This window comes from Ochlerotatus camptorhynchus, unplaced genomic scaffold, assembly GCF_037179485.1.
Source record: "Ochlerotatus camptorhynchus isolate MF236.1 unplaced genomic scaffold, CSIRO-AGI_Acam_v1.1 ptg000144l, whole genome shotgun sequence".
Taxonomy (NCBI): domain Eukaryota; kingdom Metazoa; phylum Arthropoda; class Insecta; order Diptera; family Culicidae; genus Ochlerotatus; species Ochlerotatus camptorhynchus.
The window spans coordinates 1,728,658-1,752,900 of record NW_027040634.1 but is presented as its reverse complement, the minus strand read 5'-3'; the positions used below and the strand labels follow the sequence as shown (position 1 = coordinate 1,752,900).

Here is a 24,243-nt window from a genome sequence, read left to right as displayed (position 1 = left end):
CATGGAGGTTCGGAACTTTGTCGGTTGACTTTTTTGGTGGGTGAAAACCCGCTGGGGATATGTGGGGGACCATGAAACACAGCGCACCAGTAACACCGTTTGGAGATTTTTTTTTTTCGGTGTATGCGAAGAACCCAGCGGAGTTTGGTTGGGTGTTTGTGTGCGCCGAGGGGGCTTGCATTACTTTGGAAGAACGTCGGTCGCCGTTGCAGATTTATTGATCGCATCTTCAATAAAGAGTCAAGTATTCGTTTGCGGCGGGATAAATTCATGCATGGGGGGTGTGCGCGCATTTTTTTTTAAGGTTATTGTGATTAGTGAACCGCACTCATATTGTTGTTACACTAGTTTTTCGTCAGGCAGTTTGGGGCCTACACGGCTTGCCGGCATACTTGCGGTATAAATAAAAGTGCTGATGGGAGAACCGTTGATAGTCTGCTGGTGGCATTCAAATGGTGAAGAAGAGTGATAATTTACTTCGACTGATCAGCTTAGATTAGGATTTTGTTTTCGTGTCTTCAGGGGTTTTGAGTGAAAGACCAAACCAAGTGAAAGGAACGGTAAACCAGAATTTAGAGTTGGAACGTTCATTTTAGTGAATATGATATCGGTAATTACCACCCTGGCCAAGAATGGATCGTGATATCGATTTTCCGTGCCCGGCGCGAAAAATGCCATTGTTATTAAATGTTTCTCAATTTTTCCTTTCCAATCAATCATCGGCGCACGGCGGCTTTTGCGTTGGAATGTACCCCAGTACGTAGTTGTATCGACGCTTCTGGTGTGCGCGGCGGCGAAACCGCAGAATCAGTTCGGTGCCAGGAACTACAATCAGCAGAATGCGGCGTTCAACCGAAATCTGCAGGTTCAACCGTTGCAGCAGCCACAACATCATCAACAGCAACGGCATCATTCTCAGCAACAGCAAACCCGTCCCCAACAGCAACAGCAGCAGCAGCAGTTCAATCAGCAACATCGGCAGTCACAAGCCCTGAGAGCTACTCCACTGCCGGTGCAGCAGCAACCACAAACGCAGTTTAACCAACGATTGCAGGTTAGTTGAGAACTTTATAAATAATTGGGTGGTTTTACTTTGTTTCTTAAGTGATTGATGTGGTTTGAATATGGGAATTACATTACGATTTTCGGCTCAAATTCTGGCAAAAATAATCCCGTTAATTTGAAGTGATAAACCTTATATGCGTCAAGCAGGCTTGAACATGCTCATTACACCGAAAATGGTTTTGATGAGATATTACAATAATTTCAATAATAATTTTAATATGTAAGATGCAAGAAGAGGAGGTTAAGTTTTTGCATGACACATGAAGCCTGACAATTTCACTTTTTTTGGGTCACAATTAGCTATTGTAGCTGTAATGAGTAATCGCAATGAGTGAGTACTATTTGTTATAGCTAATCGCTAATTGTGAAACTCTGGAAGCGAAATTGACAGGTTTCGTGTGTCATACACAAACTTTACCTCCTTATTATAATATTAATTTATTAATTTATTTATTTATATAATTCAAGAATAATAGCACAAGTAATATACTAATGATTTTCAGAGTATATGCTACTATTACACTATCGATGTACCTATTAACCAAACTGAAGTAGTTGCTCCCAGAGTTTTTAAATGTTGTTAAACTTCTTGCTGTCTTGCATCCCCTCGGTAGTTCATTCCATAATCGAATCGAACGATAGCGCAACGATTCACTTAAAAAATTTGTAGAACATTTTGGAATAATTAAAACACTTGACCTAGAAGATTGTGAGTGAATAAAGAAGTTTCGAAGACATATTGGACTTTCGTTCAAAATTTTAAAAGTTTGAATACACATTCTAAGTTTCATGTAGTTGATGAAATCGTACCCGAGCAATAAATTGTAAAAGTTAGAAATGTGATCGTATTTCCGCAGCTCGTACACTGCCCATAATTGCCAGTCAGTCCCATCTGTAAAAAAAAACTGGAAATGAGGAATCGGCTTCAAAGATTTTAGAAGTTTTCATATTTGACACTTATTTTGGAGAAATTAATTTAAAAATAAACGTACAATGTGATAGAATGCATCTATGTTCACCAAAAAATATTGGAAAAATTAACGTCAATGAGAAAAATAACCGCAAGTCAGGCACAATTCCATGACGATGCTGCATTAGTTTAGCACAGCATTCAACAGTAGAAAGATACCATGGTTCCATAGAACGTTATTGAATGCTTCTGGATTTGTTCCGCTGGTTTCAGAGCAATGGCCGGAACATATTCCGGTGAGTATGGGTCTTCATCCGACCAGAGCTTTCCATAAATGTGCCAAACCCACCATGCGATAAATCAATTCACATGAGAATTCAAAAATAAGATCAATAAGAGCCATGATGAGTGACCAACACTATGTTGGCCACACCCGGACATGTTCCGGATATCCCCGGGGAAGTGGTAAAATTCATCAAGCGATACATCAAATCACATGAGAATTCAAAGCCATATTTATTGGCGGTCAAACTGAGTATCGTAAGAACTGTATTGGCCACATCCGGATATGATCCAGGTACCCTAGGGGATGTATACAAGATCTGTCTTGAGACAAATCTCATGATGCGATGTGTTGTCTCACATTTCTCACATATTTTTTTTTTTTCTAGTGGGACTGACTTGCGATTACTTTGTGCTGTGGGACAATTTGACTTGGTATTGTTTTTTTTTTAATTTTTCTTGAACAAACCACCTTTTTTCAAAAGCATATTTCAAAAAACATAGAAAGATAAACTGAATAATCACGCTAACTCAAAATTGATAAAAATGCAGATGGGACTGACTTGCAATTACCGGCAGTACACATATCTAGTAACGGCATTAAATACCAAGTTTAGTTTCTTTGTATTTGTCTTAGAAGTTAAGCTAAAGAGATTTTCCCTGTACAAAAATAACGGAACGATCAAGGATCTAGCCAGCTGAAGTCTGATATGTTGAGGCGTTGAGTGACGTAACAAAACTAGGGAGTGAAGCGTACAATACAATTTGCTGCACATAGCTTTGACTTGAGCATTTCAGTTGAGGTTGCAATCCATTACAATACCAAGATTTTTAGTTGTGTCAGAATACATAATGATATCAGCACTCACTTTAACTAATGGGATATCCCGAATAAAAGTTTCTTTTTTTTTTATCTAAAAATAATAGTTTGTGTTTTTGTCGTTTTCAAAATAAGACCATGAGTTTCACATCATTTTAAGATATTTTCTATATCACTATTTAATAATGATATAGTTTCAGAAATATTATGCAATTTGCCAGAGAAGTAAAGTTGAAAATCATCTGCATATAAGTGAAATTTACATTTTAATAAAACATTGGGCATATCATTGATGAACATAGAAAAAAGTAGGGGTCCCAAGATGGATCTTTGGGGAACCCCACTCAGAACATGCACGTAATTGGATTGCATGTTATCAAATTCAACATACTGTGATCGGCCAGCCACATATGATCTGATTAATTTCACTGAGGAATGACCAACTTTAAAACAATTAGCAAGTTTATTGCAGAGTTTCCGATGATCAATTGAATCAGAAGCTTTACTGAAATCTAAGAACACCCTCACGGTTTACATTTTCTTATCAAGAGCATTTCTTAAATCTTTTTCAATTTGTATAACAGCTGTAATTGTGCTGCAGATCTTACGATAACCAGAGTACAAAGAATAATGCAAAGACAGAGCACAAAGTATGCTAATAGGTCGATAATCCTTTTCTGTAGGTGGATTGTCAATCTTATCAAAAGGAACAATCTTAGCCACTTTCCATGGACATGGAAATTCTGAACTGCCGTTCTACGCATATCTGTCCCATGTTACTATTGGATGTTTTTCACTTTTGTTCATAAAATAGTACTTTTTAGGTAAAGTTTCGAATTGTTTTGGGCTTATTTAAAAACAACGTCAAGTCTAATTGTCTTATGTTGAAATTCTACGCATAACTGTCCCACAAAGAATTTTTATCTGAATCTTTTATTAACGAATCGATTTGAGTGCACGAATGATTGATATATAGCAACGACGTATAAACGTCTTCCAATATTGGCATGATTAAAAAAGTACGTATTATTGTCTAAAAACACATGATTAGTTGATAGCTGCTACCATATTTTGTAGTTAAAATAAGGTTCCTGTTGACTGATTCAGAATATCCGTTGTCGTATCATCCTTTCGTAAATTTAGTCGTTAGAATGTTCTCAATATACTGCCGTGGATGCATTTGGTTGAATATAATAAAATCCTTACTATATGTATGTTAACTTTTCCAAACTCTTTCTTGAAATCATCGAAGTCCACGATCGACAATCTTATTGTGTTCTACACAGAGCATTCATCATTTGTTCTCAAGATGCCCATACTTAAAGGCTTTATAGATGTACACAGCAAAAAAATAATTTTGATATCACATCAAAGTGGATGCACTACAATCATGTCGAAAATTTCATGTAATTTTTATGACCACATAAATAAACAAATGCAGTAAAAGCAGCGTAATGTCAGTTCATGCATTTTATTAATGATAATTTTGTCCTTTTTAGCAAGTAATATTACACCATATTTTCGACATGATTGTAGTGCATCCAATTTGACGTGATATCAAAATTATTTTTTAGCTGTGTAGCAAACGACGATTGCAGCAATGTCAACTCACTTATTGTTGGTTTCAGTTAATGATGCAAACCTATGCAAACTATCCACTTTCAAAACTTCGCGGAGAACTCAAGCACGCTCATGTAAACACGTAAAGACGTCAAACGCAACGTGGCCATCAAAGCAACACGGAAAGTAATAGTTCTTATGTCGTTTTCGTTTTTGCGGTATAGCTACACCGGTGCTACACTGCCGTACACCGAAATATTTTAGGGTGTGGATATACACAGAAAAAAAATCTGACTTTTAACTATCGCGTAAAATCTCCCTTCGTTTAATTTTGAGCTATACTTGGCAAAAACAGCGAAATCGTTTACAAGCTTGCATACAATATTGCTAATTTATGCGATACTGCGCTTAAATTTACACGAAATATCGCGTAAATTTATGCCAAATCTAGCGTTAATTTTATGTGCGCTATATCTCGCAGAAATTTACATGAATTTTTCGAACGGTGTAGGATGCACCTTTGTTTACAAACAAATGATGTTGAGCTGTCAAAGACTCGCGCTTATTCCTGCTTACTCTACACAAGTGCTACACCGCAAAAACGAAAACGACATTAGTGGAACTGATATGTGTAGAATTTCCTACTTCATAGCAAATTTCTCGGCATAACAGTCCAACTGAATTGTTTTCGTATAAAAATAGGCTGTAGTTTTCAAATGTTGAAATGATGCAGACCCTAGTAGCACGCTTGTCACAAATCGGTTGTGGCAACTTCTATGCAAGCAACTTATTGTGATGGAAATGTGCTACTCGGTGATCTAATGAGCAGAAATGATTCGAAACATTATTCGCAATTTGCTCATATGTTATTTTTAGAACATGGGACAGATATGCGTAGAACGGCAGTGAAGTGGTTATACAAAAATTAAATAAGTCTGTGATGTAAGGTAGAATGACACGTAAAGACAGTTTCAAAATATTTAGAAGAAGGAGATCAGTACCACAGAATCACATGAAGCAGACGCGAACTCTTCCAAAATATCATTACCAGTAATACCTTTGATTGAAAAATTAGCAGAAAGTTCATCAGTTTGCTCAGTTACAATAAACGATGATGGGGCAAAATGTGAAACAAAATAATAATTCAATGAATCAGCAGTGACATCACCACCTCCAACATTCGTATTTGAACCTTTTAACCCCAGTCGCTTAATATTATTCCAAAGTGTTTTAGCAGGAAGAAATGCACTAAGTTGGGAAGCAAAGTATTCACATTTATTGTTTTTAACCGTACGATTAGTTATGTTGCGTAGCTTAACAAAATTGTGCCATTTTTTAGCATTATTTTTATCGCGTTTCCAAGTGCATTATTTAGGTAATCCAATTTGATACAATACCAATACAATACCATAAAGGAATCGTGGTTAATGTTATCGTAATCGCGATGGAAATAGGTTTCGGGTGTAGTTTTTCAGTTTTTTAATTTATAGTCAATAGATAATTAAATCGTGGTCATTAATACCACCAACAGAATAGGTATTATTCATATTGGGTGTACAATTTCCTGCAATAACACAATAAGAAACGGGGCGCTACCGGGTAGATGGCGTGTGGGTGATGGATTCACTATTTTAAAATAGAGAGTATTCAGTTGGTATATCATACTACGACATTTGGAAGAATTTACGTCTAAAATGTTACGTTAAAATCACCCATTAACACAACATTAGGCTCAGAAGCCAGTGTTTCTGAGATGAATTCAGTTTTCATTTTGTACGGGTTTACACAGCAAAAAAAAATGTTTAATATCACATCAAAGTGGATGCACTTCAATGGTGTCAAAAATATGGTGTAATATTACTTGCCAAAAAAGACAAAATTATCATCAAAACAGTGTATGAACTGACATTACGCTTCTTTTACTGCATTTATTTATTGTTGTGACCACGAAAATAACATGAAATTTTCGACATGTTTGAAAAACACCCTGTAATATTAAAATTTATTTTTTGCTATGTACATCGGGTAATTTGTAAACAATTCCACACACTAATGTTAGCCTTTGTTAACTTAACAAATAAGTATTCGATTTCACTATTAGCTTCAGACTTGGCAAGAACTGAGAACCGGATATTTTTTCTTCAAGTAGATAGCAACGCCTTCTCCACAATTCCGTTTTGTACATTTTCGCTCAGATCGTATTATTCTATAACCCTGTAATTTAACGGATTTTTTGGTGACAGAAGGTTTGAGCCATGTTTCAACTAAACCCAAACATTCAATTCTGACTGTTCGAACTGTAGTCGATAATTGTCTACGTTACTACAGAGGCTGCGAGCATAATGCAAAGCAAGCTTCATTAAGCTTATCGAATGTTTTGAAAATATAGTTTTTAATATCTTATAGTTCCATAATGTTGAAAAGTAGCGCTTTAGCTGTAAAGAGCTTGTTAAAGCCTGGTGTCAAGTGTATAGGCATAGGATTTCAATCAAATGAGCAAACATGACTTTAAAAATATGCCATATTAATATTAATACACTCTTATGAATGCATTAACATGTTTATTTATCAGGCATTCGTATGCCAAATAATGGAATGTACATTATATGACACATCATCATTTCAAATTCTGGAGCTTTGAATGTTGTAAGAAATTGATTTGGGTGAAATATGACCGATTTTTAATTACGAAAAATGTGGCTAATTGTGTTTTGCAAGCACTAATTGCTTTGAAAATTTCACTAAATGATAGATCAGCGCCCATCTAGCATTTGTGCATGGAAATCCTTTGAATTCATTTTGAATATTCGATGAAAAACACTATTGATTCCCTTCTGGATTAAGGGAAACGTTCGAGATCCTAGGCATTGAAAATCTTTTTCAAATTATAGGACCCAAAGTTTGAGATCTCAGAGTTCTTGAGAATCCGATCTTAATTTTTGCATAATTTAGGACACTTCTATTTTGCATTTAGATAGAAATAAAATGTACGTCGCACAGTGGAACCAATTTGAAAAAAAGATGGTCATAACCCTTTCACACCATTCTAGATATTCTAGCGTTTAGATGTCTTCAAAGAAGTTTCTTGAAATTTTATTTTGAATCTTTTGAAATATCCATAAAAAATGTAATGAGGGTAGTATTCTAATTGCAAAACTTACTTTTTGTAATCACAAGATAATATGTTTATGTCTTGGGCAAAGGTGTAGGGCTGTGAATTTTATGATACTTTACTGATTACACCCAATTTATACGTTATAAATACTGTACTCGAAAAAAAGCAACAGACAAAAATGGTCACCCAAAATTCATTTTAAATCGGATATTTTTGAAACTCTCAGGGAATAAATCTATACCAATATTTGAATGGGGCGGAACAGCCAAAATGTAAACAAACCATATTTAGCCACATATAGAGAGAACAGTTCACAAACTACTCGATAAACAGGAAAAAGTAGAAGAAAATATTACTTCAAATCATCAAAAATGTTTCCTCTTACATGGCGTATTTCTAATTTTTAACTCTATGATGCATCTGGTTATTACGCCTTGCACCTCTGCTGCGAATTATATTGTTTTAATTTGCCACACGTACTGATTATGTAGTATCTAGTCACGCCCAATTCATTTGAAATGCATCTGATTGATATTTCTCGTGTAAACAACGAACAAAAAGATGACCAAAACAAAAATCTCCGGGTGTAATTCCACTCTCACAAAATTTGCGAACGAAGAACCAAGGCGGAACAAAAATCAAAAAATCCCGAGGGTGTACTTCCTTATGATGTTTTCTTCTCAATTTCACGGCAAAAAAACCTTTTTTTCAAGTTTTTAGTGATGCATGATGATAGATTACACTATTAACTGTATGTCAATCTAATAAAATCATCCAGAAAATGGAAAGTCGTGAAATAGGATTAATTTTTAGGTCATCAAAATTCGGAAGCAAGTGAGTCGAGTTTCTAACGCCTTTGGATACGGTCGTGTGTTAAGTTCGTTCTCTGTTTTGTGCGTGCATTCGCTTTCATAGTTTTCGGCTGCATTTGCCGGATTAGCGCTGGCACTCTGCCTCCCGGACGGTTATACGTGTGTGAGTGTAGGTTTCTCGCTTTCCGAGAAGTTTTAGAATCGAGAAAGAAAACATGATTCATCATGTTTGTAAAATTGGCGTGGTTTGATTGTTTCTCCCGGACCAGAAATTTGTGGCATCGCGAGTGAAAATTTTAATTTCTGTTTATTTACGCGGTGATGAGAAGTGCGCTGATCTATTGTCAGGGTTTTGAGATGTGCATTGCTTTTGTGCACGGAGTGACTTGAAAAAGAAAAGTGCAGAAAAGTGATATTTGGTTGTTGTGTGGTTGGAGTGGAGGGAAAAAAATATGCGTGGAAGCATCGGGAATGCGCTCCCGGGTGAAGTGATTTGGTGAGAACGTTCCAGTTGAAGATTGTTGACAAGTGTATTTGTGGTGATGCAAATTATGGTTTAGATGACGCATGGCTTCAAACATTTTGTGTATCCAAATAAAACATATTACATACTAAATACGCACAGAGCATCGTCTGCTGACCATTGCCGCGGGTATATCGTGGGAGTCCCAGGTACCCGGTTCAAGCTTTAGTTGGCGGCGGTGGCTCTTCTTGACCTTCTATCCCCTGAGTAGTTAGTGTGAATAAGGGCGTCTATGTGATGTTTTGCTGTACCTGTTGTGGACATTTAGTGCATCCTGTTCCCTTGACTTGCTGAGGACACCCTGTCTTGCCTCAAAAGTTACCCTTTTTAAAGTACTAGTCTTCACAACATAAAGGGCACCATTACGGAGCATGAGATTTGATCAAATTATTCGCAGTTCTACTTGTCCAACGCCCCCGGCTGGGTGAGGGATAGAGGATGACACACACACACACACACACACACACACACACACACATCAAAATTCGGAAGCAATTTTCCGATATGGTGAATTTGGAATTCCGCCCTTTTGAAATGAAAGTATAGAAATAAACACATATTAGGTATGTTTTTGCAAACTTGGTTTATTCATCCTCCTCTCCTAGGCTAAATGCCCGCATCTTGGACTTAACGCTACCCTTTAAATCCTGTGCAACACTTGCGCCATCTTTCTTACACACTTTCATCCACTCTTTCTTAAAATCATTGTCGTTTTTGAAGACCTTCTCTGTTTTCCGGAGCTGGTCCTTGATAATTTCCCAGAATTTTTCTATTGGGTGAAGTTCTGGCGAGTTTGACAGATATGCTTCATTCGGCACAAAAACAACATCGTTGGCTTTGTACCACTCCATCACCGGTTTCGCGCAATGGCACGATGCCAGATCCGGCCAAAACAGAGTGTCACCTTCGTGGGACCGGAGGAAGGACAGCAGGCACTTCTGGAGACATTCGTCATTCGTTATGTACGGCTTGCTGAATGTGCTGTACCCACAGATCGCCTGCCACATTAAGTACTTCTTGGCAAATTTGTCGACCTTCTTCTTCCGGAGCTTTTCCGGAACATGCAGGTGGGACTTGCCGACGAAAAACTCCAGGCCGGGGATCTGCTTTGCATCCGCTTTGATGTACGTCTCGTCGTCCATTACGATGCATTTCGGCTACACCAACCACTAGCGGTACAGCTTTCTGGCGTGGCCTGGATTTGGCCACCGTATTCTGTTTATCGGTTCGGTTAGGTTCCTTTCTTACCTTGGAGACATGAAGTCCGGCTCGCTTCATTGTTTGCTGGTTGAACCAGACGAAAATAGACCTTCTTAATCACTTCTCGAAACGAAAGGTTCGGATTGCGCTTGAAGTAATCCCTCACCTTGACCCGTAACGTGGGTATATCACCTTTTCGTGGTTCGTTACGGGATGTAAGATCTACCACCGTTCCTAGTCCTGACTACTTCAAACTAGGGGAACAGAATTTTTCAGTAATCCAAGGAACATATCTTAGTCCTTTTTACTTTGTATGCCTTGTTGATAGTGACAAGACTCGGCTTTGTCCACCGAGCATGATCTTGAAATAAGGAAAAAATGAGTTAGTCTTCATCTATGTAATTCCTAATCTTCCATTCGGTGCTCCCTAGTTTGAAGTGGTTAAGGTTCTGATGCATGTCATTCCTTAATTTTGTTGTTAAGGAAACCAATTTTGACTGATAAAGGGGCGCGCCTTTGGAGGGTGTTCCAACACTCCGAAGGGTATAAATAGCGGGACCTTTCAATTAGAGTCGATTTCTTGCGATGAAGGCAAGAATGACAACTGTATCATAACCGAATACTTCATAAGACATGCACTAAATTAAGGACACGGGATATACTACAATAGATCAAATTACTGGTCGCAGTGCTGTTAGATCCCGAACAGAAGAAAAAAAAATCCCTCACCTTCCTTGCGTTCACAGTGTCAGTCGTTTTCGCTTTTCTTCCACTTGTGAGATTTAATGGACTTTTGTCAGAGGTATCTTAAAATAAGTTTTTAAGTTTTTGGACATTGTACATCTTAACTAATCGATTTGACATTTTCAACAATATTTTCAATATCATCAAAATACACATCTTTTCTGAAGAAAACAATATTGTAAACCACTTAATTTGCTTTGTAAAGCGATTGGAATGCAAAATTTAACCAAAAATTAAAAATTGCAGTTTCTGGCAGCCAAAATTAACAATATTTGATCAATTATGATATGAAGTACTAATGTACCAAAAACAGCTTTCAGGTCTGATCGGGTCCTTAGGGTTTTTAGGTCTTGTTGAACGTTTTGGCCATATTTTTCATAAGATTTGCTATGTTTATAAGGATTTTATTTATTTTTTTTAAATAACGTATGCTATTATTAAAGAATTCTTGAAATCGAAGTTTTTAACAATCACAATTTTTTTGAAGACTCAGAAATAACTGCTGACGTCACCGAATAAACGTTGTAAATATTTGAATAACTTTCGGTAATAGTGAGTTTGCTTTCCTATGGATAGGAAAATCAATGTTGCTGCTTTAATTAAAATATTATTATAATTAAATTATAATACTGCCAAATATTATATACAGTGTATCTCAAAATTGAGCATATAGCTGTCTGTACATTTTAGAAAAACAGCTGTACGAGAGCAACTTAAAAAGATAGATTTCTAAATTTTTGGCGGCTGACTCATCAACTATTTATTGGTTATCGGTATAGCTTTGGACTTATTTGGATGAGTGTGTAAGAAGTTAGAGGTATTTTAGATAAACTAGATGTCCTAAAAAAAACACTCACATTTTCTTTAAATACAATGAGCCAAACATATTAAAATTTCGCTAATTTGTAGTCATAATAAAGATCTTTTAAATTCCGTCAATTTTAATAAAATCCGCATACTATGAAAAAAGTTGAAAATCGACGATTTTAATCAAATAACTCAAACATCATACATACTCTGCCATCAAAGTCCAAAGCTATACTGATAAATCAATTAATAGTTGTTCAACCACTAGCCAAGATTCCAAAAATCTATCTACTCACAGTCTTTTAAAAAATTGCCCATTTAGGTGTACGTTCAATTTTGAGATACAGGGTGCGTGACGAATTTTTGCAGTACATTTCAAATAGTAATTTCTCATGCTTGTGCATCATGATTTAGATATATTTGGCAGCACTGGATAGCTTATACTGTTAGGTGTAAGATTTAAACAAACAATGTTGAGTAAACGTAAAGATGTCGAAACAAGAGAGCAATCTGTCAGCCGTTGTCGCTTTGTTGCGCGCCGGAGTATGCATGAAAGAAATAATTCGGTCGGTAAATGTGTCTGAAAGAACAGTGTATAATATTAAAAAAGGCTTGGGAAAGTGATAAGACGGAGCACCTGCTCATACTGCTAATAAAGCACAGAAATGGCTTACGGAAAATATTTCGTAAATTTGGGAGGAAGAAATTTGGCCCCCAAGCAGTCCCGATATCAAACCGTTGGATTATTTTGTATAGGGCGTCGTCCAACGGGATACCAATAGAACCCCTCACACCACACTTAAGTCGCTAAAAGCTAAAATCAAGGCAGTGATGACATCTATGGATCGAAATATTTTAAAACGTGCATACTGCAGTTTCCGGAAGCGTCTAACTACAGTCGTCGAAAGGGAAGGCAATTTTTTTTTAATAAATTTACTTACAACTTCCATATGTTGCGAAAGAAAATAAATCGCACAAAATTCATTGCTAAAATAACTAACTGGTGTATTTTTTCTCAAATATGCCATTTACTGCAAAAAATCGTCACGCACCCTGTACACTGTATGTTTCTGTAACTGGTATTGCATGTAACATTCCGTATATCATAAGTTTAAAGCCCATTCATTTCAGAACCGTACGAAGAACTTCAGCAAAGCTTTGAGAACATCAGGACAGATCAGAGAACCTTCATGAATTTTTCTGGAATTTTGAAGGTGTACCGGAAATTCGAAAACTTCTGCAAAGTTTCGAGGGCTTTAGGAAAATGTTGGAAACGTTTGTGACGTTACATGAACATTAAGCTAATGTGTAATCATTTTAAGGGAAGAACTTTAAGAAGTTGCAGGAACTTCAGCGAAGGTCAGAGAACTTCAAAGCAGTTCCATTACTTTCAATAAAATTGCGTGGACTTTCGGATGTTCCTTGTTCTTCAAAAAAGTTTAGAGAACTTCAAAGAATATTTGAGATTTTAAGGTATGTTTCATTATATTCAAGGAAGCTTAGAGTACTTTAAGGATGCACAAAGAACTTCACAGCAGTCTCATAAACCTCAGAAAAAAAAAATACAGGAACTTTCAAGGAGTTCTGAGGAAATGTAAGATAGCGGAAATTGATGTAATGTCGGCCTAAATGCCCCTAATATGGGCCCATACAAAAATTCAGCAATCGACTAAATTTTCAATACCGACCAAAATATCCATTATTACCGTCCCAATGACGCGTTGATCTAGAAAAAAATAGCTAATTTTTAGCGATAGGCCCAATCTTAGATCCATAGGCGAACATTAGAGACAATTCCCCTATTCCTAAAATTTTCTGGAATGTTCCGAAAACTTCAGAAACAAAATTAAAAAAAATGTTTCATAAATATCAGAAAAGTTGGTAAAATAAGAAATTTTATGGAAATTTCTGAGAGTTTCACAAAAGTTTTCAAATCCTAATGAAAATAACGGAAAATTTGCAAAAAGTAATTAAATAATAAATAAAAGGAAAGTCTAGAGTGTTTAGAGAATTTCGGAGATCTTTTATGCAGTTCTTTTAACATAAGGAAAGCACGTTAAACATCAGGATACTCTAGAATTTTGGGGGCAGTTTCATTTTTCAACTGCCCCGATAATTGAAGGGCATTTTCATTAGCTTCTGAATAATTTAGAGAATTTCATTGAAGTAATTATTTCGTTCGTACTTCAGAAAAATAGTGGGATCCTTTGAAATGTTCCAGAGATTTCAGGGACTCCACATTACTCCTAGGAAGTTATCAATTCTTAGAAAAACTTGAGTACTTCACAGAAGTTCACAAAACTTCAAGAATACTCCGGTAATTTCATAGAAGTTCAGTAAACGTTATGGAATATCCGAGAACTTCAGGGAAACTCCGAGAACATCTGGAATGAACATTAGGAAAATGCGGGAGCAATTTAAATAAACTACCGTAAGCTTCAGGGCAGTTTCAATATTTGGGGCAACCTCAGGGAAGATCATTGTAGTTCGATTAATTTCAGAAAAAAATGTGGAATATTTAGAGCGATTCCCAAATTTTCAAGAAATATATGTAACTTCAGAGATGATTTGAAAAGTTCTGAAATTTTTTGAGATGCTCGCAGAAGTTCAGGGATTTTCAGGAATGATAAGGAATTCTTAGGATTATGGTTCTATTACATTCAGGGTAGTACCATGAGCTTCAGGAGAACAGGAAGAATTTTAGAGAAGTTCCAAGTATTGCAAGGAAGATCCGAAAACTACAGGGCACATCATGGAAAATACAATAATTTTGAAGAAGTTTCAAGAAATTCAGGGAAATTGTTAAAGCTTGAGGAGCTTTGTAGAATTGTAGTAAATAATATCCATGATCAATAGGAAAATTGAGGAATCTTTAGTGAAGTCCAGAGAAACTCAAGGACGTACAAAGATTTTTTGACGTAGGACTACGTCTGTGATTTTTATATGGGAGTACACTTTGTGAAAACCGAAAATACGATTGATGATTTTCAACAAGAAACTATTCAAAAAGTGGTAATGTCAAGCATTGTCCAATGTACAAATAAAATGTGATATTTTTTTCACTTTTTTCATACAATAAACGTTCTTCCCAAACCCAGTCGTCATAATCGAGTACCACTTAGTTGTACATCATTCTGCTTTAACCTGATAAGATATAAAAGAGCGCTGCTGTCTAGCCTCAACTCATTTTCGCTTCGGACGGCGTGGTGAGCAGGCAGCAGAAGCAGCAATAGCAGGAAAAGTTCTTGATAAAGGAGGCACCACGCGCTATCGCAAGGTTCTTCGTGATAACCGCCATCTTTCCTTTGGCTCGCCGTGGCGGTGTCAAACGTATCTACAAGAAGACAGGAGGTGTGCTGAAGGTGGAAAATGTGATCCGTGATGCTGTCACCTACTCTGAATACGCCCAGCGTAAGGGAGCATGGATTTCGTCAACGCTTTGAAGTGACAGCCGCACTCTGTACGGTTTTGGAGGTTAAATCATCACCAACTTTGGCAACAAATCGGCCTTTTTCAGGGCAAGTCTACTTTTTTTTTACTGAAATAACTGTGTCGAAAATATTACTTTTCAGCACCCAGTGCCGAAAAGTTCTACTTTTCGAAACTCTTTTGAGTGCTAAAAGTGCTGTATGAAACTCGTTGCAAAATTCATTTTTTTCAGCACTCGTCGTAATCATATAATTTGGCAAGCCTCGTTGGATAAGCAAAGACTCGTGCTGAAACTACTTTGCAAATTGTTGCATAAATAGCTATTATGATTTATTTAAACAATAAGAACAATTTTCATTCCCTCACGTAAATGATTCCTCAAAAATACTGTCAAACCGTGAAGTTTTTACAAGTTCTAAATTCAACTTCATCTAGAAACTTAAATCCCTCATCATTTTGAATCTTTCAACAGCAACCCTTCCCCAGCCCACCGAGGCCCTTCGTCCCCATCACGTCCTACAACAATGACGTTTCGTTCGATGGTTCCTATTCGTACGGCTACACGACAGGTGACGGTCAGCAGCAGCAAGCTCAAGGCTACCTGAAAAACCCCGGCCTGAAAGACCTGGAGGCCCAAGCCGTGCAAGGTTCGTACTCGTACACCTCACCCGAGGGACAGCTAATAACGGTGACATACATTGCCGATGAAAATGGTAAGCCCCTGGTAACTGCCAATTGTATTTCGCTTTGATTGATCAACCCTCTTTCTTCGAACGAAGGCTTCAGGGCAGAAGGCGCCCATCTTCCTACGCCACCGCCGATCCCTGAGGCCATTCAGAAATCTCTGGCGCTGATTGCAGCAACTCAACCGGTCTCGCAGAAATTCAGCCAAGCCTACAGCCAGCCAGCGTTCGGTACCAACCAGAACTTTAACCGTTTCGGATAGATGTTCCACCAAATCATACGTCTAAATGCAAAAAAAAAAACAAATAAAACAGCAGGTAAGAAACCTTGATCTAAACCGATCAACGCTCCAAGAATCCACACAATCAGCCAATTGGAAAACTTCAATCAAATTGAATCCGTCATAAGAAAAACTAAGCTCAATATCAGAAACGAAAAACAAACGAAACAAAGATGCAATCTCGAACTAAGAAACAAGCTATTAAAATGCAAATTGATTTGGCTGGAAGCGTCTTTCCGTTTTTCGCCGGCTTTGGCAGGTTGTAACTTCGCGTAACCCGTCATGTTTGATGTCAAATCAGTTAATTTGACTAGAAAACAATGTAACGGTGTATGTTTGATGCGCCGATACATGACAAGTTCCGTTTGGAATAAATTTCTTGCTGAATGACGGGAGGGAGGGGTGTGCAAAAATTGTTGTTTATGGTAATTGAAATATCAACGATGGCTTGGGGATGCGATTGTGTGTTTTGCGATGGATGGTGCATTTGATGATGTTTTGTTCTTCTTGTCAGGATGGATTGATGGAATGCGTGACCTATTGCAATACATGTTTCAACACTAACTCCCGTGGTAGTTACCGAAGACCAAAATAGCATCAAACAGCAGCAGCAGCAGCAGCAACAGCAGCAAGAACTCGTAGAGGTGTGAATGCCTTTTGCAGCAACGATACCAATGTTAATTTTTAGTACCAGAGATGACTGTTATGAGTTAGCGAATTTTATGAATATTTCTCCCGTCTGTGTACATAAGCCTCAGCTAACCCCGTTCCATCATGCCTAAATGTGTGGAATAGCTTCGTTATATTTTAAGCGCAAATATGAATTAAAATATTAATTCGCCTGGAAAAACTGATGTTGTTTGATAATGAAAGAAATACATTTTCACCGTATATTAATAACCAAACGAATCAATTAAATTACGTTTAAATGAATGTTGTTCTCTCTCTGAGAGTGAATTATTCACACGAATATCACCAAAAGCTACTTCAATCATTCAAAATGATGAAGAATAAGAGAATAGAAGTGAGCAGTCTTGTTCGATTTTGATAATTATAATAAGGGAAGTGGGGATGGATTCCCTATTTTGAGTTGTTCTACTATCTCAGCCAATGAGTAAATTAAATCATTGTTCCGCACCTGGACCTTTCTTATCGACGCATCAATTTATGGCCCGGGACCAACGGCTTTACTTCCGAAGGAAGGCGTGATCAGAGATTTTATGCCTCAGAAAATCCCGACGGCGCCGACTGGGGTTGAATCCAGGCCTTTTTGAGTGAAAGGTAGTCACGCTTGCCACTACACCAAGCGAAGCCGTTGGTCCCCGGTCCATGAGTTGATAGGTCGATAGTTTTCTTACATGTAAACAGTATGAGGCTGTCAATATATCACGTAAATAGTGTAGAGAAAAAAGGGCTGGCGAATGTCCACTGTCTATATTAATAAAAAAAAAAAGAATGATTGTCCTCCAGGGAGAGAGAAGCGGGAGTCTTACGTTTATTAAATTTTGTCCACGTAGAATTTGGACATTGGCTTCTATTATTCAGGTTCAGCCGATTCAATTTTGCGTTAAACTTGAACTGCGAATAGAACTTCCAGAAAGATACACGATGTTCAACTTTTTTATTATTGATTTAAAATCACTTGAACGTCGACTACACATCAAAAATATAATATACTTCTAAACGTCACGAAAAGAAAAACATGTTATTTGGGCAGTATATGTATTGCAATTAGATGGAATTGAGAACATAAATGTTATTTACCTTATCATTTTATTTCCTTGATTTGATTTCCGTTGATCTTGTTTTTCATACTGAGTACCAATCCCAAGTAAGAATTGTGGTTTTATGAGAGTTCTGTAGACCATGATATATACTTGTAGAATGCTTTTAAACCACGATAAAACTTGCAATGTTACTTGGGATGCTACCGACGTCTGGGGGGCAGCTCCCACGCATGGATCGTACCAATTGATCCATCAACTCATGGACCGAGGACCAACGGCTTTACTTCCCGGATGAGAGATGTTAAGCTTCTGAAAATCCCGACGGCGCCGACTGGGATTGAACCTGGGTCCTTTGGAGTGAGAGGCAGTCACGCTGAACACTACACCACCACACTGCTAACTAGCTTATCATATTTGTATGACTTCCGTTTGTTGCGTCCTTACATTCGTATTTTGGTGCGTTCCAGGATATTGCGATCGCTCTGTTAAAATATTTTTATGCTGTGTACAAGATCGCTAATGAGAAGAAATCACTGTAACTGTATGAAATTTAAAAGGGAGCATATTGAAAACTTACTTTCATAGTAAAATATGCGGAACAAGATATAAAATAAATTTATTTCGACTACTGTGTGGCCTAGAGTGACAGCAGTGCCTACATCAGAGTGTTAGTGATTAATCATAAAATTAATCATGATTTATGATTAAGTTTTCGATCAAATTCCTTTGTAGTAATTTTTTACCTCGGTTGACCGGAAGAGTGCCCGGAAGAATGTGAAATCAAAAAGAAGCCGACATTCCCCAAAAAGTTCATTGTCTGGCAAACAATCTGCAGTTGTGGGCTAAAAAGTGAAACTTTCGTTACTTTTGGGACCATGAACCAGCAAATTTACCAGGAGGAGTTCCTACGGAAGAGTCTACTGCCTTTTTAGGAACAGCATGAGTTGGATTGCCTATTTTGGTTGGACTTGGCAAGCTGTCACTACTCGAATTCCACCAAACAGTGGTACAGCGAAAATGGCGTCAGAGTGGCTCCCAAGGAGATGCACCAGGCCAATATTCCGGAACTAAGTCCAATTGAGGAATTGTGAAGCTCATACTGAAGAAAAGGGGTGGAACTACAATTAACCTGAAGAATGTCAAGCGGCAATTTAAATTGGTAGCCAAAAAAGTGGGAACAAGGCACGTGCAAAAGTTGAAGGGCCTTGTACGACGAAAAGTTCGAGCAATTGCCTATGGTAAGAAGGAAGACTGAAACAATGGTCTTACAATATGCATAATACCTACTAATGTATAGTTGTAACTTGAACTATGAAAAATAAAACGCATTTTTAAATCCCACAATATTTTCATGTCAGGATTTCTTGTTGTTCAACCTAATCTTAATCAGAGCATTACTGATTAATCATTAAATGAATCATGAATAATGATTAATGATAACGATTAATGATTACTCATAATCACTCATAATCTTAAGCATTTGCCTCACATAATTGATTAATTATTCATTAATCATAATCATTTTAAATTAACTAATCAATGAAAAATCATTCATCAGCCAGGAAAATCCTCACATTACGCAGCACTCAAGAGGGAATCAACTCTGCACACTGTGCCGAAGAACAGTATTGCACAGTGATCGGCACGTTAAGGCACACGTTGATACGTATGACACGAAAAATATTATATAAAACGGCAAAACTGTTGTGCGTTGACGTTTTTCTAATAGATTTACCCGTTGCTTCGCCCGTTGCTAATTGTTTAATTAAAATGAAAATATCCGTCGTATCATCGTAAACGGTGAAACAGTAATTAATCTAAGAGTTTTAAAAGTTGATAGAGATGTACCAAGTTTGGTGCCGTTTTTAAAATGGTAGAAGAGACATGGGATGATGTAAGTATTGTCAAAAGTGCTGCTAATTTGAAAAATATTAAATACAATATATAAACTCAACTTTTTGACGTACTTTTGGAAACAGTTGAAGCTGGAGTATGGTCAAATAAATCTCCACATCAATCATATATTAAAAGTCCAGAATTTATGCCGGCAGTTTCTAACAAACCTAAAGATCTAATCAATAGGTAAAATTGCTGAAGATATGCGCCGTATGGCTCACCACTAGTCGAAGCAGCAGCTAAACGTACACTGATAAAATTTCAAAGATTGTTTTTATGTGTCCCACACATGAATTTTTGCAATGTGATCAACAAATGAAATTTATGTGTACACATAAAAGCCATGTGTAACCACACATACTATTCATTTGACTCATAAATTTCATGTGTGCTTCTGGGTGGATTCTGTTTATGTGTGGTCACATGATCATCATGTGGAATTTCGTCAATAAAAATGTGTAGAATTTTATTAGTGTAGGGATCCTCTCCATGAGCTATATGGGCCGTTGTGTGCTAAGCAGCCGCAGAAGTTCAGTTCCTGGAAAGGGAAGTGATGTGTCTGCTCAATTTGGCACCGATAATAAGAAGTCAAGGAATAAAGAGGCAAGAAAGAAACAGGCTGGCTCAGCGAAGGCTTCCGCCAGTATTCTCTATGTAGATGGATCAAAGTGGACCTACACTATTAGAAAAAAAAAATACAGATACATTTTACATCCCAGTATGTACACACTTAGAAAAATTGATGTAAATTTAGGTGCTCTAAGACTGACATATACGAGCGTCAATTTTGACATAAAATTGAGTCATAATAGACGCAAAATTCAGCTCAATCAAACGTACTGTCGAACTTTTCAGTCTCGGAGTATTTAATTTTACATGACATGTTTGTTTACGTCTCATCCTTTATGTCAAAGATAGACTCCTTCACGTGTAAGATTAAGTATTTCTTAGTGTGTAGAACTCTAACAAAACAGTTAATTAGTGAGCATATCGTAATCCTTTTTCAGAAACATTCCTGGATCATTTTATGAAAATTTCCTTGGATAGCTTCAGAACCAGAAAATTCAGGTGTTCAGGAATGAAAGTGATAAATACCGTGTTGAAGTAGTATGTATTTGCAGCTGTGAGGGAAAACCGACGAGAATAACTTTTGCATTTAAAAAAAATTGACAAAAATTGTCGATTTTTCATGGGTTTACCTTCACCCACACTGACAAAACTACCCATGCAGCATCAATCATAGTAACCAATGAGTCAGCAGACAAAATTTGACAGCTCTATCAGTCGAACTCTAGCCGTGATGGCAAAAACAGTGAAGCAACTCCGTTCAGAAGTGTGCGCGTTCAAAGAACGGCACCCCGCCGCGTCGAAAACGGATATCGTGCGGCACTTTGTGGACGCCGGATATGCCCGTTCCGGCATCTACAACATCTTGGCACTATTAGACAACAATCAGAGCATCGAAAGAAAGCCCGGTTCCGGACGGCCGACGACCCTGAGCGACAAGAAGCTCCAAAGGATGTTGAAGAGGAAGACTGAGGGAAAAGTGGCTTGACCGGGAGGTCGGTGCAACCAGCCAAACAGTGAAAAAGTACCTGGCGGACATCAACATACATGTCAGGAAGTGAAAGTCACGTCCACTGGTTTTGGAGCTGCAGGCAATGACGCAGCGGCAGCTGCTGAATAAGATGGTCAACTTGTTTTTCCCGGCGAATCACGACGTGGCGGTGATGATGGACGACGAGACCTATCTCACCCTGGATGACAACGACTGGCAGGGCACTTCGTATTTTACTTCCCCCACGAAGGAAGTAAGCTTCGAGGTGAAGTTCATTTCACACACCAAGTTCCCCAAGAAGGTGCTGCTGTGACTGACAATCAGCGAGAAGGTGATGTCAAAGCCGCTCTTCTTTTGCTCCGGACTGGCCGTGAAAGGGGAAATTTATAGTACGAAAAGCCTGCCGGAAGTTGCATCGTTCATCAAGAAATACCATAAGGGCGAAGACGCGGTGTTCTGGCCGGATCTGGCCGGATCTGGCGTCGGCCCACTACTCGAAGCGATCGTTGGAGGAGATGGAGCGGCTGAATATCGATGTGTTACCCAAGTCGGCGAACCCGCCCAACGTCCCCCAGCTGCGTCCCATCGAGAATTTATGGGCCAACCTGAAGCGTAAGATCTACTCCAACAATTTTGTCGCGAAAACTGAGGAGGAATTGATAAATAAAACAAAAAAAGAACTCAAAAACATGCCTACACGCATGTTTTCGTCCGCCATGGCGAATGTTCCGGTTAACTGCCGGAAGGCCGCTTGCAAGGGCGTAGATTTTTTTTGCAAGTAAGCTTAAATAATTACCTTCCATGGGAAATTTATCAAAAGAAATTATCTGTCTTAGCTTGTTTTTATCACCATCCGAAAAAAGTCAATTTTTTTTAATGCAAACGTTATCGTTGACCATTGACCGCTCTGACAGTTGGCATATATTTGATTTCATGCGACACTGTAATTCTGAGCATCTTGGATTGTTTCAATCTTCCAAGCCAAAAAGGAACAACAGCTTTGATGAACATAAGGTCCAGCCAGTTAAACGAAGAATGCATGCAATGGCTGTTTGTATTGAGAGTGAAAAACTAGTTGAACGTTCTAAAGCAGATAAAGGAAACAAGGAATTTTTTTCTAAACGTTTTGTTTTCATGGAAATGATGTATTTCAAACCTTTCCAGAATTTTTCGATTTGAATGCTGCAGAGCACCTTCCGGAACTCCCAAGTGAGCAGTTCAAGGCAATAAGCCATGTGCATGAAGGGAATGGGCCCAGTAAGAGAAACAATGACGACATGGGGTCGCATGTTCCTCTTATGATAGATGTTATTTAAGAAGAAGGTTTCTCTTTTTTCATTTTATTCTGATTTTCATATTTTTTAGGGAGAAAATTGAGGAAATAATAACCACTGTCCTTCCCGCTTGTAACGTTTTTCCTATATCCAATTAAATGCATGTCACAGAATCTAACACCCCCAATCTCCCCACTTATTATGTAAGATATAAAAAGTATCACCCAACAGCGAAATAAAATAAGGCTCGTGTTTATTTGTATTATACTATTTAACTCATGCATACCACACATTTTGTCATATTTGCATGCACATTTTTTTAATATTATAATAGTAAAATGGGTGACTTCCCTGCCTTGATCGCTTATCTTCCATGTCTTGGTTTGGGTTCACCTTGGCTAACCTGGTTTAAATCTTGGTATAAGCCTAATGATTTTTTTTTTTCTAATTCTGTCTTTTCCGAGATGAACTCAAAGATCAGAACCGATGTTTGTGATGACATGGTGGTGGTGGTGCTTGAACTCGGAATCCTTGCTGTAATCAAATTATATTAACTACTGTGATCTTGTTTGTCACGAAACACTCGTTTGGCATAATTGAACCAACCGGAATGAAAACGCGTTTTAATTTAATCTCGTTTTACTTTCACCCGTATACCATAAATATTCACCTCTCCATTTCCGTTTTTCAATGAACTTTAATGAGAGCTTGAAAGTGTAATCAATCAATCTCAAAAGTCATAACTGAAGGGTTGCCAAACTAATGGGATACTTAGACTGACACCTTGATTACGACACTTTGGCACGTTCGAAACAACGTTTGGCACAGTGTTCGGTACAGTAATCAGCACAGATTGAGATGCGCATAGTTGAATACCCCTTGACAGCACTGGTTATATGATTTCTCTAACAGTTCTCTGAAGTTTTCTTCCATAATTATATTCAAAATTCAAACTAACACTCTTTAGAATTTTAGTGCAGTTCATCCCAGAAAAAAAAAAATGTAATTTTGCTCAAATTTATCAGGGAATTCTGCTACGAGTAATTTAAAAATAACTTGAAATTCTCCTCATAATTATATTTTAATACTTTTCGAAACTCTTTTGAACTCCCTTGAGTCTTTTCTCAGAGTTCCATCGTTAATATACCCTATAAATTTGATTTCATTGGCATTCTTCTCATAATTACCTTAGAAGCAACCCTTAAGAAAACACTAAGAATTATCCTCAAAATTTATTTGGGTGTAGAGAATTGAATACGTTTTGAAATCTTCTCGTAATTTCTTTTGAATCACACATCAGAAGTCTCTTGAAATTAATGAAAAATACTCACGCAAAATATTCCTTAAAATTGTCGAAACTTAATTAGAGTTCTTCCTAAAACTACCTTAGAATTGTTCCCTGAATCACATTGGTTCCCTTTAAATTTTCCATTGATTCTATTTACATTTTTAATAAACCTTATACCGTTCTGACTTAAACTTCATACACTTAAGGCATGCGTGGCAGAAACGGAATATAATTTCTGGTGGCACATTATTTTGTATCGTTTCATCGAT

General features: G+C 37.5%; 1 protein-coding gene across 1 annotated transcript; it reads left to right on the top strand.

Annotated features, from left to right (window-relative positions):
• Positions 1-289: 289 nt before the first annotated feature.
• Positions 290-17,067, top strand: LOC135700905 (endocuticle structural glycoprotein SgAbd-1-like). Its single transcript, XM_065221574.1, has 6 exons — positions 290-455; positions 523-610; positions 758-1,054; positions 15,740-15,980; positions 16,047-16,268; positions 16,746-17,067. Exons 2-5 carry the CDS (start codon positions 602-604, stop codon positions 16,211-16,213), a joined length of 714 nt encoding a protein of 237 aa, XP_065077646.1. The 5' UTR covers positions 290-455; positions 523-601; the 3' UTR covers positions 16,214-16,268; positions 16,746-17,067.
• The last annotated feature ends 7,176 nt before the right edge of the window (positions 17,068-24,243 follow it).